Source organism: Pongo abelii, chromosome 9, assembly GCF_028885655.2.
Source record: "Pongo abelii isolate AG06213 chromosome 9, NHGRI_mPonAbe1-v2.0_pri, whole genome shotgun sequence".
Lineage (NCBI taxonomy): Eukaryota > Metazoa > Chordata > Mammalia > Primates > Hominidae > Pongo > Pongo abelii.
In genome coordinates this window covers 446,342-464,598 of record NC_071994.2, presented here as the reverse complement: position 1 = coordinate 464,598, position 18,257 = coordinate 446,342, and the positions used below count along the sequence as shown (strand labels likewise).

At 61.3% G+C, this 18,257-nt stretch overlaps 2 protein-coding genes across 22 annotated transcripts in view; one reads left to right on the top strand and one right to left on the bottom strand.

Moving 5' to 3' along the window:
* Window positions 1-11,039: 11,039 nt before the first annotated feature.
* RASSF7 (Ras association domain family member 7) overlaps window positions 11,040-18,257 on the bottom strand; it is a 7,647-nt gene continuing 429 nt past the window's right edge. Inside the window, exons 1-6 of one of the 16 annotated variants that reach the window (XM_063728322.1) lie at window positions 15,191-16,547; window positions 12,997-13,127; window positions 12,113-12,810; window positions 11,744-11,872; window positions 11,583-11,665; window positions 11,040-11,503 (exon numbers count right to left, since the gene is read on the bottom strand). In XM_063728322.1, the coding sequence (XP_063584392.1) occupies window positions 11,416-11,503; window positions 11,583-11,665; window positions 11,744-11,872; window positions 12,113-12,810; window positions 12,997-13,120 (1,122 nt within the window). In that variant the 5' untranslated portion in view covers window positions 13,121-13,127; window positions 15,191-16,547 and the 3' untranslated portion in view covers window positions 11,040-11,415. The other 15 variants (XM_024255359.3, XM_063728321.1, XM_054524044.2 and 12 more) reach the window with 15 other exon arrangements.
* Window positions 13,119-18,257, top strand: part of LMNTD2 (lamin tail domain containing 2) — a 7,066-nt gene continuing 1,927 nt past the window's right edge. For 3 of the 6 annotated variants that reach the window (XM_063728318.1, XM_054524049.2, XM_054524050.2), the window contains exons 1-8: window positions 13,119-13,732; window positions 15,890-16,007; window positions 16,080-16,250; window positions 16,614-16,701; window positions 16,821-16,976; window positions 17,221-17,289; window positions 17,374-17,462; window positions 17,764-18,026. In XM_063728318.1, the coding sequence (XP_063584388.1) occupies window positions 13,243-13,732; window positions 15,890-16,007; window positions 16,080-16,250; window positions 16,614-16,701; window positions 16,821-16,976; window positions 17,221-17,289; window positions 17,374-17,462; window positions 17,764-18,026 (1,444 nt within the window). In that variant the 5' untranslated portion in view covers window positions 13,119-13,242. Of the gene's footprint in view, window positions 13,733-14,235; window positions 15,528-15,806; window positions 16,008-16,079; window positions 16,251-16,613; window positions 16,702-16,820; window positions 16,977-17,220; window positions 17,290-17,373; window positions 17,463-17,763; window positions 18,027-18,257 lie in introns of those variants that run through there. The other 3 variants (XM_054524046.2, XM_063728319.1, XM_054524048.2) reach the window with 3 other exon arrangements.

Below are 18,257 nucleotides of genomic sequence, written 5' to 3'. Positions count from 1 at the left end.
CTGGGACTCCAACTTGAAGAGGTTTGGAATCTGCAAAAGAGACCAGGAAGGGGCACAGGGGTGCTAGGGGTGGGGGCTGGAGGACAAACCAGGAGAGGCGCTTCTGGAAGCCAGGAGGGCGTGCACACACATCCGGGGGAGGGAGCCTGGGTGCAGCAGGGTGGGTCACTGCGACTCACAGAGAGCCAGCAGCGCTGGGGCCAGGGGCTGGAGTTAGTTTGGAGAGTGAGCAGAGAGCACGCAGGGGCTGTGAACACCAGCTTCTCTTTCAGGTCGATTTGCTGCAAAGGGGAAGGTAAAGGTGGAGGTAACTAAGGAGCAGGGCAAGAGAGGGGTGTGGCTTTCTGTAGGGTCCAGCCCTACGGGGGCTTAGCGGGTGTTCTCCCCGTGTGCAGAGACCAGAGATTGTAATAAAGACACGAGATAAAGAGCAGCTGGGCCTGGGGGATCACTACCATCAAGACGTGGAGACCGGTAGTGACCCTGAGCACCTGGGTGCGCTGATATTTATTGCATACAAGACAAGGGGGCAGGGTAAGGAGAGTGAATCTGCTAAGTGATAAGGTGAAGCAAGTCACGTGATCATAGGACAGGGGGCCCTTCCCTCTTAGGTAGCCGAAGCAAAGAGAGAAGGCAGCGTATGTCAGCATTTTCTTCTCTGCACTTATAAGAACGATCAAACACTTTAAGACTTTCACTATTTCTTCTACCGCTATCTACTACGAACTTCAAAGAGCAACCAGGAGTACGGGAGGAGCATGAAAGTGGACAAGGAGTGTGACCACTGAAGCACCACAGGGAGGGGTTTAGGCCTCCGGATGACTGCGGGCAGGCCTGGAGAATATCCAGCCTCCCACAAGAAGCTGGTGGAGCAGAGTGTTCCCTGACCCCTCCAAGGAAAGGAGACTCCCTTCGCGGTCTGCTAAGTAACGAGTGCCTTCCCAGGCATTGGCGTTACCGCTGGACCAAGGAGCCCTCAAGCGGCCCTTATGTTGGCGTGACAGAGGGCTCACCTCTTGCCTTGTAGGTCACTTCTCACAATGTCCCTTCAGCACCTGACCCTACACTCGCCGGTTATTCCTAGGTTATATTAGTAATGCAGCAAAGATTAATATTAAAAGCTAATGACTAATGTTTATAATAATGATTGATAATTGTCCATGAGTATCTCTGTATCTAATTCGTATTAGGACTATTCTTATTCTATTTTGTTTATTATACTGAAACAGTTTGTGCCTTCAATCTCTTCCTTCGGCACCTAGGTAATCTTTCGCCCACAGTTTTCTGTTTGCAATGGGAGAAATAACAGGCACTTATGGGTTCTGAAAATGCCCCTAAAGGAAGGAGGAGTGGATGGTGCCGACCACTGAGGACTCTGGAGCAATCTACTCTCGGTGGGCCGGAGGGGCTGGGTGTCACGGCGGTCACCCAGGCCAGCCACCTGAACTCACGCACTTCAGTCCGTTTCTCAACCTCTGTGTGCCTCCATGTCCTTGGCTGTGAAACAGGAATGTGGGTGCTCATGCCTACCTCTTAGGTCATTGTGAGGACAAGATAGGTATGCCTCAGGTGGGGTCCAGTGTGATCAGCAGGCTGGGGGACCGCCCTCTGCCCTGCACCAGGCACCTCCCCTAACTTTGCATGTGCCACATGCCTGCCTGCTGGACACTAGATGCAGGGGCATCCACAGACACGCCGAGGCTCCTGGGAAGGAGGACGGGATGCCTGGGGGGCTGCTGGTAATTGTCATAATAAACACATGCACCCCTGTTATCCCAGCACTTTGGGAGGCCACAGTGGGAGGATCACTTGAGCCCAGGAGTTCCAACCTGGGCAACGTGGTGAGATTTCCTCTCTACAAAAAATTTTTAAAAATTGGCCTGACATGGTAGTGCACACCTGTAGTCCCAGCTACTCGGGAGGCTGAGGTGGGAGGATTGCTTGAGACCAGGAGGTTGAGGCTGCAGTGAACCTCGATGGCACCACTGCACGCAGCCTGGGTGACAGAGTGAGACCATGTCTCAAAAACAATAAAGCTGGGCACGGTGGCTCACACCTGTAATCCAGCACTTTGGGAGGCTGAGGCAGGAGGATCACCTGAGGTCAGGAGTTGGAGACCAACCTGGCTAACACGGTGAAACCCCATCTCTACTAAAAATACAAAAATTAGCTGGGCATGGTTACGCGTGCCTGTAGTCCCAGCTACTGGGGGGCTGAGGCAGGAGAATGTCGTGAACCTGGGAGGCAGATGCTGCAGTGAGCCGAGATCGCGCCACTGCACTCCAGCCTAGGCGACAGAGCGAGACTTTGTCTCAAAAACAAATAAATGAATAAATAAACACCAGGCGCGGTGGCTCACACCTGTAATCCCAGCACTTTGGGAGGCCGAGGCAGGCGGATCACGAGGTCAGGAGATCGAGACCAACCTGGCTAACATGGTGAAACCCCGTCTCACTAAAAAAAAATACAAAAAATTAGCTGGGCGAGGTGGCAGGCGCCTGTAGTCCCAGCTACTCGGGAGGCTGAGGCAGGAGAATGGCATGAACCCTGGGGGGCGGAGGCTGCAGTGCCGAGATCACGCCACTGCACTCCAACCTGGGCGACAGCGAGACTCCATCTCAAAAAAATAAAAAATAAAAAAATAAACACACACATCCACATGGAGACATGAAGGATGTCCTCAGTGAGCATAATCCTTGGTCAGTGCACAACCAACCCAGGTATGCCAGACAGCACTCAGGCTCGGGTGTGAGAAGTGTCTCCAGGCAGCTGCCCAGAGCCAAACTAGGCCCAAACTGTGCATAGGTGGTACTTGAGAGCACAAGAGCACGGGCACATACCAATACCTCCAACCTACTGATTCCCGCCCCCACCTCTACCCACACACCTGACATAAAATGACTCCTTACCTGCTCACATGCGGATAGATGCCTCACACACCAGCAGGCAGACACCTCCTGTATACAGCCCCCCTCATCAGTACTGTCACCTCCCCTGCACGCTGACAGGTCACCCCCCAACCCCCATCACCTGCTAGTGTCAGTGTGCACACATGTGCATCCTACCCACACAGCCTCACACAGACCTGTACTCTGAGGCTCCGGCCAGATTCCTGGTTGACACTGTCATGTGCTGCCCCTGCCCCTTGCAGACACAAGCATGGCGTGCATGCTCCTGGTGTGCACAGGAGGATGGAGCTGGGCTGGGAGCTCCCTTGCTTCTGTCCCGCCCAGGCCAGCTTATCCCGGAGGGCCTAGGCCAGCCTCTCCCGGAGGGCCCAGCCCAGCCCCTTCCCACCCCTGCCCCCCCACCCCGCCATCAGGTCTGTGTGCACATACAGATCTTGGTGGGCGATGAGCCCAGTCATCACCCCCTGCTGAGACCCATCCCACTCCCAGCAGCAGGGGAGCCCCAGAGCCAGGTGGATGCCTGGGGGAGGCAGGGGCAGGGGTGGCTGGAGGAGATGGGTGGGGTGAAAACAAAGGAGTCAAAACTCTCAGAGCTGGGGGAGGGACAGGCAGGGCTGCATTCTCTACCTAGGGAAGGCAGGTGTCTGTGTGTCCCAGGGCTGTCATATCAAACGGCCACAAACCAGGGCCCTTAGACAACAGAAAGGCATTCTCTCAGTCTGGAAGCCAGCAGTCTGAGATCCAGGCTGGCAGGGCCACCCTCCTTGTTGAGGATATGGGGAGGTCCTTCTCCCAGCTTCATCTCCAGGCGTTCCTTGGCTATGGCTTCCTATGGCCTCCCTCTGTGTCTGTGTCTCTTTTCTCTTTCTCTCTTTTTTTTTTTTTTTTTTTTAAGACAGAATCTTGCTGTCGCCCAGGCTGGAGTGCAGTGGTGCAATCTCTGCTCACTGCAGGCTCCGCCCACCAGGTTCACGCCATTCTCCTGCCTCAGCCTCCCGAGCAGCTGGGACTACAGGCGCCCGCCACCACGCCCGGCTAATTTTTTGTATTTTTAGTAGAGACGAGGTTTTGCCGTGTTAGCCAGGATGGTCTCGATCTCCTGACCTCGTGATCCGCCTGCCTCGGCCTCCCAAAGTGCTGGGATTACAGGCGTGAGCCACCGCGCCAGGCCCTTTTTTTTTTTTTTTTTTTGTGACGGAGTCTTGCTCTGTTGCCCAGGCTGGAGTGCAATGGCGTGATCTCGGCTCACCTCAACCTCCACCTCCCAGGTTCAAGTGATTCTCCTGTCTCAGCCTCCCGAGTAGCTGGGATTACGGGCATGCGCCACCACGCCCGGCTAATTTTGTATTTTTAGTAGAGACGGGGTTTCTCCATGTTGATCAGGCTGGTCTCGAACTCCTGATCTCAGGTGATCCACCCTCCTCGGCCTCCCAAAGTGCTGGGATTACAGGCGTGAGCCACCACGCCCGGACTTCTCTCTCTTTTTTTGTGTTGTTTGTTTGAGACAGAGTCTTACTCTGTTGCCCAAGCTGGAGTGCAGTGGCGTGATCTCAGCTCACTGCCAACCTCCCAGGTTCAAGCGATTCTCCTGCCTCAGCCTCCCAAGTAGCTGGGATTACAAGCTCACACCACCACGCCTGGCTAATTTTTTTGTATTTTTAGTAGAGATGGGGTTTCACTATGTTGGCCAGGCTGGCCTCAAACTCCTGGCCTCAGGTGATCTGCCCACCTTGGCCTCCCAGACTGCTGGGATTACAGGCTTGAGCCACCGCACCCGGCCTGTTTTCCCTGTCTTTTATAAGGACACTGATCATTGGATTTAGGGCCCACCCAGGTAGTCCAGAATGATCTGGTTTCAAGATGTTTCCCTTAATGACATCTGCAAAGATGCTTTCTCCCAATGAGGGCACATTTAGGGGGCTTGGGTATTAGGATGTGGATATATCTTCTTTTTGGGGGGGACCATCCCACTCACTACAGATGCTGAGAAAGGGTGCCTGTGAAATTGGCAGGACTGGGGGCAGAAGTGGGTTCACGTCAACAGGGCACAACAGGAACACACAGCTGCCCTGTCCTCTTGCCCCTTCTTGTCCCCTAGTCTGGCTGCCCTAGGAGCCTCTGCCCTGCCATGAAGACGTGGGCCTTCTCAGGGATCCCACTGACTCTTAGAGGCTCCTTCACGACCCACAGGATCGAGGTCTTGCTGACCCCTGACCCCCAATAGAACTGAGTGGCTCCGTGCTCCCCTGTGCACCTTCCCCATCTACAGGCAGCCAGAGGTGCAAGGAGCCACTCGGTTCTATTGGGGGCCAAGGGTCAAGGGGTCAGCAAGACCTCGGTCATGTCTTGCTGATCATGTCTGAGTCACCCCAGACTCTGCATCTGAATTTTTGTCCCCAGCCTTCAAGCCCCTGAGGACACGGGCTGGTTCGGAAGCTCCCTGGGGCCCCAGCACTTCGCCGCTGGGGTTGGGGCACCAGGCAGGCTGCGGCCCAGGCCTGCGCGGATGCCGATGCAGGGAGACCATGGGGCCAGGGGAGGACAAAGAGCAGGGCGGTGAGTTTAGGGTCAGGGACCAGGGTAACAGTGCCAAGGGGGGCCGACGGCCAAATCTCCTTTGGCTGCCACTTTGGGGCCCCACCCCAGAGTCCGATACTTCCACGTCTCAAGCTGGCCCTGCGAGTCCTAACGAAGGTTAAACCGTTAAGGCTCCTTTGATTTTACACCTTTTCAGCGCACAGAGAGGATTCTCTGGCCTTGTCCCCTCAAAGACCGGCACAGGGGGGCGAGGACCCCCGAGCCTCTTGCGGCACCCCCTCCAGGCTCCAGAGGCTTCCGCGGAGACAGAGCGCGCAGGAGGGACCCAGAGCCCCCAAGGGCGCCCCGGGGGGGTCGCCAGGCAAACCAGGCAGAGCCAGAGCCCCCTCCTCGCCAGCCGGACGGACCCGGGCGTCCTTTGGGGACCCCAGGCCGCCCGAGGGGTGGTGCGTGCGTCTCGAGGACGCCGTGTCCGGGCCCGCGCAGGCCCCTCCGGGTCACGGCCTGGGATACGTGCGCCGGGCGCCCAGCGGGTTCGGGGGGGCGGCCCGTGGGACGCGGGTGCGGGGCACGGAGGCGGCCGGGTCGTACCACCGCGCCGCGGGGAGAAGGGCAGCTCCCAGACGGCCCTGCCGCCCCACGCACACCCGCGAGCGGAGGACCCGTCGGCAGGTTGCGCCCCACGCCCAGCCCGGAAGCCCCGCGAGCCCGGGCCATACCACCGCGCGGCGGGAGGAGGACCACCTCGGGCCGTACCATCCGCCCGGCCGGGGGACGCGCCCTGGCCCCGCCGCGCCCTCGCAGCTGGCGCCCCGCAGGCCCCGCCCGGCAGGTGCCGCCCCTACCCGGGCCGACGTGCAGAAAAGAACGCGCCTGCCTCGCCCGCGAAGGGCCGCGCGGCGGTGGGCGGGGCGTCGCGAACCCCCCTCGCGCCCACTGGCTGCGTTGCGGTAGGGCGGGCCCGGCTAGGCCGACCATTGGCTGAGGGACCAGGTCATTTGCATACGGGGCTGGGCGTGTAGCGGCGGGGCCCGGGGCGGGTCGGGCCGGGGGGCGAGAGGGTGCCCGCGGCCGCAGCTGAAGTTGGGCCGAGAGCCGGCGACGGCCCCGCGCCGGGGTCGCAGGTGACGCGCGAGGGATCCCAGGTTGGCGGGCGGGGCGCCTCTCAGAGGCCGCCCTCCCGCGGGAGCTGCGGGGGGTCGGGCTGGGCAGGGGCGGCGGGGCTCGGACGCCCAAGTTGGAGGGGACGGGGGTGGGGTCGATCCCTCCGCCCGCCCACCCGGCAGTCCCTCCAGGCGCAGGGCAGCCCCTGCCCACCGCACACTGCGCTGCCCCAGACCCACTGTGCGTGTGACAGCGGCTGATCTGTGCCTGGGCAGCGCGACCCTCCTGGCCCCGTGTCCCGGGTCTGGCGGGCAGGCGAGCGGCCACACGGGGACTCGAGGACAGCTGGATACCGTGGGGAGGGGGTGCCCTATGGACGGGGTGTGCCTGTCTGGCAAGCAGGGACGGCGGGTGGGGGGAAGCGAAATCATTCGGGGGCTTTGCTGCCCTCCGCTTGCTGCGGCTGAAGCTGGGCCAGATACCCTCTTGGAGGGAACTTTCTTTTCCTTGTGTGTCCAGGGTACCAGTGTGCGGAGTTCCTGTTGCCAAGCTGAAGGTGGCGCTGGGCAGGCACAGGTGTTGTGGTCATATCTTCAGCCAACAGGACCATCCTCCTGAGGGCCACCTCTGGGGACTTCCTACGGGAAGAGATTGACAGATTTGGTGCTTCTTTGTGTTTCTGCCGCTTCAGTGGGGCCACTGTGGGAGACAGTGGGTGGACCCTCCAGCAGCCTGTCTGCTGAGCCTGCCTTCTCAAGTCCACTGTGAAAATCAGGACCGGGTCGTGTACAAGCCTACAGGCCCTGTCTCCCCTCCCCACACCTGCAGGAGTTGAGGGCTGCACCTGCGCGCTGGAGAGGGAGAGGCAGATTTAGTGGACGCCTGGCATGGACTCGGACTGGCCTTTGGAAGCTCCCTGTTCTGACGGGGTTGCCTGTCACCACTGCGAACTGAGGCTTGGCAGGACCTGCACCTGAGAAAGGCTGTGTGTGGTCTTGGGGTCCACACATGCAGAGCTGACTTACTGCCAGAGGGCGACTTACTGTGGGCCACCCTCAGTGAACCAGGGTGTCCTCAGCCAGCCCTACAGAGCACTTCTGTGCTGGGGATGAGTAGGAACTCTGGGCAAGGAGGGTCCCAGCACCGCCCCTCGGTACAGCCTGGCTCTGCCCTCTGCCCGTACTTATACCAGGTGGGATCCCTGCCCTGCATTCTCTGGGGATTGGCTGGGCTTAGGCTCACCCTGCTGTGGAGCTGGATGTTTTCAGGGAGCCCAGCCTTTCCTCATGTAAGCATAGTTCACAAGAGAGTTTTCAAAGTACAGTTTAAAACTCAAAAGTAAACTTTTCAGCAACTCAAAGGTTTGCTGAGGGATCTGAAGCACTCTGGGCACTTTTTGGGGCCATGGGATTTGGTTCACCTGAAACAGCCAGTGAGAGGCTGGGCACGGTGGCTCACACCCGTAATCCCAACACTTGGGGAGGCAGAGGCGGGTGATCGCTCACTTGAGATCAGGAGTTTAAGATCAGCCTGGGCAACATGGTGAAACCTCGTCTCAAAAATACAAAAATTAGCTAGGCATGGTGGTGGGCACCTGTAATGCCAGCTACTTGGAAGGCTGAGGCAAGAGAATCGCTTGAACCTGGGAGGTGGAGGTTGCAGTGAGATGAGATTACGCCACTGCAGTCCAGCCTGGGTGACAAGAGAGACTCTGCCTCAAAAAAATAAAAAAACGAAACACCCAGTGAGGAGGAAGGCTCCTCGCCTTCCCCCTGCCAGAACATAGCTGGTGCTGGGACACCCTCTTGGTGAGGAAGAAGGCTGGTTAGCTTCATCAGAGCCAGCAGCAGCAGACCAGGGACGGGCACCTAGGCAGTGGCCTCAGAAGGAACAGGTGTTCCTCAAAAACAGACACAGCAACAGCATGGCGCATGCTCTGCCAGCTCCATGCCTCCTTCCCATTGTGGGGCTGGGGTATGTAGGGCAGAGCTCATGACCCCCGGGAGGACATGGGGGTGGGCTCTGGATGGCACCTGGCATTGCCCCTTGCTGCCCTATGTGATGGTGTGGAGGGCTGGTCACAGAGGTACGACCATCCCTCCAGAATGTGGGTGGGGGCTGTGGATGGAGGAGTAGGCCCCTCAGACCCCAGGCCTGCTGCCCAGGCACAACCCATTTGGCCTATGCATTCCAGGCTCCACCCCCTGTGACCCTGGGCTTAGCACCTTCTGGGGCCACAGCTCAGGCAGGTCCAGGCCCCCAAGGACCTCCCAGGGACAGGCGGCTGTGAGCTGGGCACACAGGAGTGAGGTCAGGTGGGGGTTCCGGCTTGCTGACACCAGTGTTTGGAGCCTCCCGCTGCTGCCTGGCTTCCCTGCATTCCTTGTTCCCCGCCTCAGGCAAGAAAAAACCAAGCCGAGTTGCCTCTGCACCGTAGTGAGCTCCTGGTGGCCCTGGCCTCTGGGGAGCCCTGTGGATGGCTTCCTTGCCCAAGTTCAGGCCTTCTTGTTCCCTTTGTGTGCTCCAGAGAAAGGGGGCAGCACCAGATCCAGATCCAGGGCCAACCAATAGAAAGCTGGGTCCATCCCAAACTCGCCCACTCTCAAAGCACAAAGACCCCATGATGTAGGGCAAGCTTGTCCAACTGTCAGCCCATGGAACAGCTTTGAATGCAGCCCAACACAAATCTATACATTTTCTTAAACATTGTGAGTTGTTTTTTGTTGTTGTTGTTTTGAGACAGTCTTGATCTGTCGCCCAGGCTGGAGTTAGTGGCCCAATCTCAGCTCACTGCAAGCTCCGCCTCCTGGGTTCACACTCTTCTCCTGCCTCAGCGTCCCGAGTAGCCGGGACTACAGGCGCCCGCCGACACGCCTGGCTAATTTTTGTATTTTTAGTAGAGACGGGGTTTCACCGTGTTAGCCAGGATGGTCTCGATCTCCTGACCTTGTGATCTGCCCGCCTCGGCCTCCCAAAGTGCTGGGATTACAGGCGTGAGCCACCGTGCCTGGCCAACATTGTGAGTTTTTTTTTACGATTTTTTTTTAAAGCTCATCAGCTATCGTTAGTATATTCCATGTGTGGTCCAAGACAATTTTTCTTCCAATGTGGCCCAGGGAAGCCAAAAGATTGGACACCCCTGACCTAGGGCACCCCCATCCTCTGCCTTCCCACGCATGGCTGTACCCAGGTGTAGGGGTCCTCCACATTCTGCTCAACACAAAAGATCTCCAACCCCAACCATGGCGCCTGGAGCTGGGAGTGTATGGCTCACCCTGAGAACCAGGAGAGGTGACAGCTAGCCCAAGGGCCCAGGCAGGGGCTGGGCTGTGGACACAAGTTTTTTTTTTTATTTTGGAGACAGAGTCTTGCTCTGTCATCCAGGCTGGAGTGCAGTGGCGTGATCTTGACTCACGGCAACCTCTGCCTCCCAGGTTCAAGTGATTCTCCTGCCTCAGCCTCCCAAGTAACTGGGATTACAGGTGCATGCCACCACGCCCAGCTCTTTTTTTTTTTTTTTTTTTTTTTTTTTTTTGACAGTCTCGCTCTGTCGCCCAGGCTGAAGTGCAGTGGCGCGATCTCGGCTCACTGCAAACTCAGCCCCCCAGGTTCATGCCATTCTCCTGCCTCAGCCTCCCGAGTAGCTGGGACTACAGGCACCCTCCACCACGCCCAGCTAATTTTTTGTATTTTTAGTAGAGACGGGGTTTCACCGTGTTAGCCAGGATGGTCTCGATCTCCTAACCTCGTGATCCACCCGCCTCGGCCTCCCAATGTGCTGGGATTACAGGCATGAGCCACTGCGCCCGGCCAGTTTTTTGTATTTTTAGTAGAGGCGGGGTTTCATCATGTTGGCCAGGCTGGTCTCAAACTCCCGACTTCAGGTGATCCGCCTGCCTCAGCTTCCCAAAGTGCTAGGATTACAGGTGTGAGCCACCGTGCCTGGCCCCTGCCCCGAGTTCAAAGCTGCAAGCTCAGAGCAGACATTTCACACCCACCTGGGGAGGAGGAGGCAGCCCCTGCTCACTGATACCCATGCCCTTCCTGGGGTGGTGAAGCAGCCTGGGCCTGGCTGACCTGAGTCTGGGATCCACCCCCACAAGTTCTCAGTAAACCTGACGGGCGGGTCTAGCTTGTCCTGGCGTCCTCAGTTCCTGCCGCTGGCGGGGCACAGGCAACATGACAGGGAGTCAGGTGGGAGGGGGTCCAGACAAACACCTGGGACAGTCAGGCCAGGCTGAACCAGCAGGCCCACCAGGCTGGGGCCCTCACAGGAGAGCCCCTGGGATTAGGTGAGGCAGAGCAGATGGAATGTGGAGCTCAGGAAGCCCAGCCCTGGGCCCTACTGAGCACGCTGAGGGACCCTATTCTCAGATACTCCAGCTGTGGTGAGCCCCAGGTGTCTCAGGGTACTGCTCAGTGGCACCCCGTGGAGGCTCAAGTTCAAGACCTCAGACCGTGCTCCGCGCAGCCTCCGCACACACTCAAGCCGCTTCGGGCAGTTTATTGAGGTTTTCACGTTGGGGTAGGGGAAGTGGCACACACATGCTCTTGCCGTGTACACACAATGAAGGACCTCTCCCGCAGGCAAGCACGCGCCCACAGCTTGAGCACACCGTCCATGCATCTCCTGTCCCCAACAGGCAGTCGTGGCCTTTGGGGCCTGGCAAGTTCCGAGCTGGCTACGCCCCATGCTTCTCCAGGGTGCTGGCAGACCTGGCAAGGACTAGGGCAGTCCCCCACTGCACCCCCAGCTCCTGAGGCCAAACCCAGGGCTTTCACTGCGTGGCGGAGGAGCCCTCTGTGACCGCTGACTCTCCTTCTGTAGTCCAGGCAGGCTGGTCTTGCAGCCCTCACTAGGCTGTCACAGAGCCTGGGGCTGGGCTGCCAGAGGACACCACTCTGGGGCAGGAGCTGCTGCTACCTCCAGGAGTTCTGCGTCATGGGGGCCACTGCGGGAGGACACAGGCTGAGGTGGCTGCAGCCACAGGAGGGCCCGGTGCCCCAGGGGGAGGTGGGGCACAGACATACCCTCGGGGCCTAGGCTGGGCACCAGCATGGGACTCGGGGGGGGCGCCCAGGAGGGACTCCTCTCTGGCTGGAGGCAGAGGGCCCTGTGGGTTGGGAAGTCAGCTCGGAGTGGAGCTGGGCCAGGTCCTCACCTCCCAGCCTCCCCCCAGAACCACTCCGACCTGAGTGCCAGGAGGGCCCTTGTCAGGCCGTGGGGGCGGTGGCAGCGCAGCCCCGGTCTGCTGGATGAACTGCTGCAGGTTGCACTGACGGAGCTCCCGGTTCAGCTCCTCCAGCTCCTGAGCCTGAGCCTGGGGGCACATGGGACTGTCAGGAGGCACAGCCACTGGGCTCCATGGCCCTCATGCTCCGGAGGGAGCACTCTCCCTGGTCGGGCCCTGTGACCCCCATATCTGCCCATGTTAGGGGTGCGGCAGTGACAGGGGATCAGGTCCCCGGGCTCACCTGCCTCCCGAGTCGGACCCTGTGACCCCCGTATCTGCCCATGTCAGGGGTGGGGGAGTGACAGGGGATCAGGTCCCCAGGCTCACCTGCAAGGCTCGCTCTGCAGCCTCCAGGGCCCGGCTCACCAGAGCCAGGCTGCCCTGCACCTCTGCACTCTGCCGCTCCTGAACAGCCAGGTCCTGGCGCAGGCGCTCAGTGGCAGATGCCATAGGTGAGGGGGGCCCAGGGGCCTCCGCTGCCAGCTGCAGCTCAGCCTCCAGGGCACGGGCCTGAGCGTCCAGGGCCTGCAGCCGGGCGGCATGCTCAGCAGTGGCCGCGCTTAGTGCCTGCAGGCGTGCCTGTCCCTCTCGCTCCCGGGCCTGCTCCCGGCGCAGCTCTTGCTCCCAGAAGGCCTCGTGGCCCAGCTCCTCAGCATTCCTCTGCACCCTGAGCTCCAGGCCGCGCAGGTCTGTGCAGCAGCCTGGTGTGGGTGTCACAGGGGCCGCAGGCCCAGGGGGTGAGAGGCTGGGGGCTGGCCCGGGGGTCAGTGTTTTGCGGGGCTCACAGCCCAGTGCAGCCCGTGGCTTTGCAGGGAGGCTGGCACGAATTGGGCAGCGTTCCGGGGGTGGACAGCTGTCTGAGGAGGGTCTCCCAGCCAGGCTGGGCCCTGTGCGCCTCAGGACAAACTGGACATCACTGGCGAACTGTCCACAGGTGGCTTGGGCGCCCACTGGGCACTCTTCTGGCAGCAGCTGCCGCTCCTTCTCCCTAAGCCGCTGTACAAGCACAAAGCGGCCAGTCTGGCCTGGAAGGAAGAAGAGAAGGTCAGCCTATGTTTCCCTGACTCTCTGTCCACCTGGCTTGAGGAGCTGGGGAGAACAAAAAAGATCAGCAACCAGCCCCACTTTCCTTGCGGGAGACCATGGGGCTGGACCACCAGGTCCCACTTCAGCTCTACCTGCCCGGCCTGCCTGACCCCAAGAAGACTCACCAATTGCTTGGGCTAGTGCGATGACCACTTCCTGGCAGGTGGTCTGCTCCGAGACTCCACAGACCACACGCTGGATGCCGTCCACCCACACCTTCAGCTCCATGGCCGACAGCCCCAACAACATGCCTGTTCTGTGGGGAGGGCGCAGACACAGGGTCAAGACCTGCCTACCCCTATCGCAGCCTGGTCCTCCTCTCCTCATCCTCCTGGCTTGCCCTAGAAACGGCTGGGCTGCCGCCCCTCCGCATGGGCCCCACCCTCCTGTGCCAGCCCCACCCGCCGGCCACACATTCCTGGGGTGGCGGCCCTCTGGAGCAGGCATCCTCCCCCACTTCACCAGCTTCCTCTTGCCACGCTCGCACTCCCGGAACAAGGCGAATCATTAACCAGATCCACGATTTCCTGCCCGCCTCACCTGGCTCGGAGGACACTGCCCCCTCCCCGGGCGGCGCGGAGGCGCCCGCACGCCAGGCCCCGAGGCCGCCGCCATGGGAACGTCCCACCCCGACCTGCTCAGGCCGCAGAGGCGCTCGGGGTCGCGACCCAGACCTCGATCCTGCAGATGGAGCGGACTCCGGGTCTGAGCAGCCCCCGCCAGCCCGGGGAGCCCCGCCGCTGCCGCCCAATCGCTGCGATCGCCCCGAAGGTCCCGGTCCCCGCTGCGGGCACCGATGCCCGCGCCGCGACCCCAACCTGGCGGGAGCCAGGGCGTCCCCGCTCCGCAGGGCGGGCGCAGGTGCGGTACCGCCCCCGCCCTCCGTCCCGGCATCGCGGAAAACCCTCCCCAGTTGGAATCGGCGTCCGGCCGGCTCGAGGCGCGCCCCGCGCTCGGAAGGCCCCGGGACCCGGCACGGCTCACCTGGGCGCTCGCCAGCCTGGGGACCCGCTTGGGCGCCGCCGCAACCTGCCGCCCCCAGCGCCGCGGCGCGCCCCGGCCCCGCGCCCCCATTGGCCCGCGGTCCGCACGCCCCGCCCCCAGCACCCCTATTGGCTGTTCAGCGCGGGTGTTCCGCCCCCTCACCCGCGCCCATTGGCTGCCTCTGTCACGCCCCTCCCCGACCCATTGGCTCGTCGCCTCGCCCCGCCCCCCAGAGACTACAGGTGTGGGCGGGTCGGAGGGAGGGGCCAAGCCGCAGTCCCCGCCCCCACCTCCCCCCTACCGCAAACAACGCGGAAACGCGGTGGCTGCGGCCCGCGGGCAGGCGTCGGGGCAGGTGTCTGGCCCCGCTCCTGGGCCGACTTCCTCAGCAGCCTTCTAGTGTGGCGGGTTCCCGCCCAGGGAGGGTCTCTGGCTTGAGATCCCGCAACCCCCGCCTGCGTCCAGGGGCAGCGGGGCCAGCCCTTCCCCTCGCTTCCTGGGCCAGCCTTTGGGGCCTACCGCAGCGGCAGTAGCCTGGACGCGCAGGGGTCGCGGGGTCGCAGGATCACCAGTCCCGGCGAGGGAGGTGGAGCTCTGGTGCGGGAGTTGCCCGCTCAGGAGAAGGCCCAGACTCTGACTGAGGCTCTTCTCCGACACCTTTCTGCCCCTTTTGGACACAGTGCCAGGCCTTGCACACAGTGAAGCTGGCTGGAAGCCCCTCCTCCACCCCCTACCCTACTGTCCCACCCAGGGCCCCGCAGCCTCGCGGTCAGCTGTGTGGGCCATTGATTGCCTGTTCTGCCCAGCTCAGAAAGAGTTGTGGGCGTGGAAGGGCCTCCTGCCCACCTGTCTCCTGTGCTCCCCTAGGGAGCCCTCACATAGCCGAAAGTTGCAGAGATGGAGGGTGAAAGTTGGAATGATTGGGTTTTGTGGGTCAGGTCTGTGACCTCGCTTTTCTCCTGGAGCAGAGGGAATACTTGTCATGGTAATGGGGTAGCCCAGAGGGTGTGGAGATGGCTGGGAAAGGTGAGGCTTCAGTTTGGGGGTCAGGTAGGTGAGTGCCTGTCACTGAGGTCAAAGGAGCTGTGGGCTGGGCCTGGCAGTGGAGGCAGGTGCCTGTAGTCTCAGCAGTTCAGGAGGCGGAATTGGGAGGATCACTTGAGCCCAGGAATTTGAGGTTACTGTGAGCTGTGATCACACCAAAGCATTCCAGCCTGGACAGGGGAGCAAGACCCTGTCTCTAAAGAATTAATTATTAATTTAAAAACAGGCTGTGGGCAAGAGTGTACTATTGCCAGTTGGCGTTCAGCACAGTCCCCAGCTTGTCACTGTTACCTGTCGGCTTCCCCCACACACCCATGGCTATGCTGGGCTGGCTCACAGGCAGCAGTGCCCCCATATTTATCCCGCTGCTGCTGCCAGGCTAGGTAGGGGATGCTGGGGCCTCCCTCAGGGTGTTGGCCACTAAGTGGTCCCCCCGCTAAGCTGAGCAGTGGCTCAGCCTCTCACACCTCCTCCAGGCTGGGCTGGCCCAGAACTCACCCAGGGGCCTAGTCTGGGGTCTCCCTGGAGACTCCTGGTAACAAACAGCCCCACCACTTCTGGGTGCAGGTATCCATGGCAACGGTATAGAGCCCTTCCCTCCCAGGCCTGCTTGGAGGTCTGGGTTCAGGTGAGTGCTGGGGGTAGGGCCCTGAGCTGGGGGGACAAGAGAGACAGGAACAACACATCACAGGCAAAGGGCCAGCACCTGCGTAGCAGGGGGACACGCCAGGGACATGTCAGGTGGTGACCTGCTGCCGCAGCCTGGTCAGAAACACACAGGTGTGGACACCCACATGTGGGTCCCTTCAGAGAGCAATGCTCTGTGAGTAGTGGTGCCGCCTGTGCTGCTCCAACCTGTGTGGCCACACGAGGCGCACATGGCAGACGGGCCCCCCACCCCTCCCAGCTCCTGAAGAACATTGAGAATGGCCCCCAAGTCTGGCCAGGGGTTTGAAGAAGCCGAGGAAGAGGCTCTCCTGTCCCCTACAGAGCAAGAGTCGGTCAGTGGTCACCTGGGACCTCCAGCAGGTGCAGCCCCCGAGACTCCCACGTGCCTGCCAGACACCACGCCCCACCCTGCACCGGTGGTCTGTTCTGCCGACCCACAGTAAGGAGGGGAGGGAGGACTGGTGAGCCTCCTGGGCCAGGTGGCCAGGGGCCCGGCCTGAGTAAGCAGCAGGGTCTGCTGCTGCTGCAGGTTGGCTCTTGAGTCCCTGGACCCTCGCACACTGCGGCTGCTGTGGAGGCAGCGAGAACTGGAGATCCAGGCCTTGCGGTGGGCCGTCCAGAATGGCCAGGACGCCTGGCGCTGCCACATCCTGGAGGAGGTGGCGGGGCTTCCGCCCAAGAGGTCTGCAGCAGTCCCCAGCCCAACCCAACCCCGCCCTGTCCTCGCCCGGACTCCTGGTTTCTGTCTGACCCCAACCCCAACTGCTGAGTCAGATCCTTACCCTCATCCTTGCCCACGCTGAGCCTCTACCCTGATCCTAAGTTAACACGCTATAGCTTCAACCCTAACCCTGCGCATGTGGATGGGTGCTAGACCCTTGCCTAGACCAGCCAGAGGCTGGCCGGCCCCAGCGGGGCTGTACTGTGTGCCCTTGGGGCCAGGGTGGCAGTGGAGCCCCTCCTTCTCCCCTCCTTCACCACTGACCTGACATTAGGAACCCCTGCCTGAGTGGGGTGGGGGCTGCTGAGGTCACCCCTCCTCCAGGAGCTCCCACAGCCAGGAGAAATTCCTGCAGAACCAGGTCCAGAAGCTGACCCTGGAGTTGAAGGAACAGAAGGAGCAAGCCCAGTGGGTGAGGCAGGGGTACAGGGAGTGGGCAGGGTCCTGGTGTTGGGGAGCCAGGCTGGGGCTGTTCTGGGGGCCTACTGCAGAAGACCCCCCCACCACCACCCACGGGCCCTCTCGGAGCAGGAGAAGGAGCACTTGGAGGAGCGGCTGCTGCAGACCACCCGCACGCTCCAGGAGGTGGAGGCCGAGCTACAGAACTTGCAGAAGTCCTGCCTCCTGCAGCTGGCCCGCTCCTCGTGGGTGGGCCGCATGCTACGATCCCAGACTGGCAGTGTGGAGGTGAGCCTGTTCCCCAAGCCCTCCTGCCCCAGGCTGCCCTCCCCAGCCCTCCCCCTCTCGTCGGGTGCCTCTGCTGGGGCGCCCTGGCCTGCCTGGAAGCCTGCCCTGCTCAGGCTGCCTCTGGAACTCTGGGCTCCAGCAGGGAGGAATCAGGAGGCCTCAAAGCACAGGTGAGGTCAAAGAGGAGAGGTGCTGTGGGGGAGCACCCAGCCCCTGCCCACTGGCCTCTGGTCCCCTCTTGCAGGTAGTGACGGCAGAGACTCTGATGGACCCAAGTGACCTCTCTGAAAACATTCAGGCCCCCACTGGGGAGGTGAGCTAGGCCTCCCACGTGTGTGGTCTAGGATCTTGAGCCTTGCGGGAGGGGAGGACCATGTGCCTCTTGCTTCCTGGCCAGGGCTTTCGGCTGGAGGACGTGGACTGGAACAGCATTGCCCACCGCTACCCCAACCTCTTCACCAGCATGGAGCCCAGCTCAAAGCAAAAGTAACTGCACAGAGCAGGGACTCCCCAGGGGCCAGAAGGGAGGGCTCACCTTGGCAGGTGAAGACCCAGGACACTCAAGGACCACTTAGTGTCCCTGGATAAGTCCCTTAAACCTTCCAATGCGCATTCTCTGATCTGTAGAATGCGTTGGGGTTGAGGCGGCCATCACTGTCTTGCCATGAGCTGGGCCTGGGTACTGGGATGCAAGAGGGGCTCCCTGCTGCACTGCCTTGTGAGGCTGGACGGGGGCAGGGCTGGGGTCTGGAGCTGGAGTGGCCATCAAGCAGAGCGTGGTCCACAGGCAGCCCCAGCCCTGGCCACAGCTGGACACAGGGAGCTCAGAGTCCTCCAGAAAGCACTCCGAGCGGCATCACAAGACCGTGGAGTGGGGCTCCCTGCCCTGTCTGAACACCAGCAGCTCAGGGGGCGCTGACTCCGACTCCAGCATCTGCCGGCCAGGCCTGCCTTCCCTCGTGCAGGCGATAGGGCACACGCCCCGGGACCACCGCGCTTCCTCCGAGCAGGCGCTGGTGCAGGCCGGGAGCCACAGCAGGGACTCAGAAGGTGCAGTGGGGCCGGTCTCCCCTGGTTATCTTTTACCCACCCTCCACCCCCTCAGAGCTGTGATCTCACTCAGAGCCCTGGAGGTGGTCCTCCAGCCCCCAAGGTCCAGCCACCTTTCCTGCCCCATCTGACGCTGGCCCTGCTCCCCGCCCCGCCAGGCGCTGCAGGCCTGTTCTGGCCTCACAGGGAACATCCTGTGGGCACCCCATTGGAGGGTCCCCTCCCCAAAAG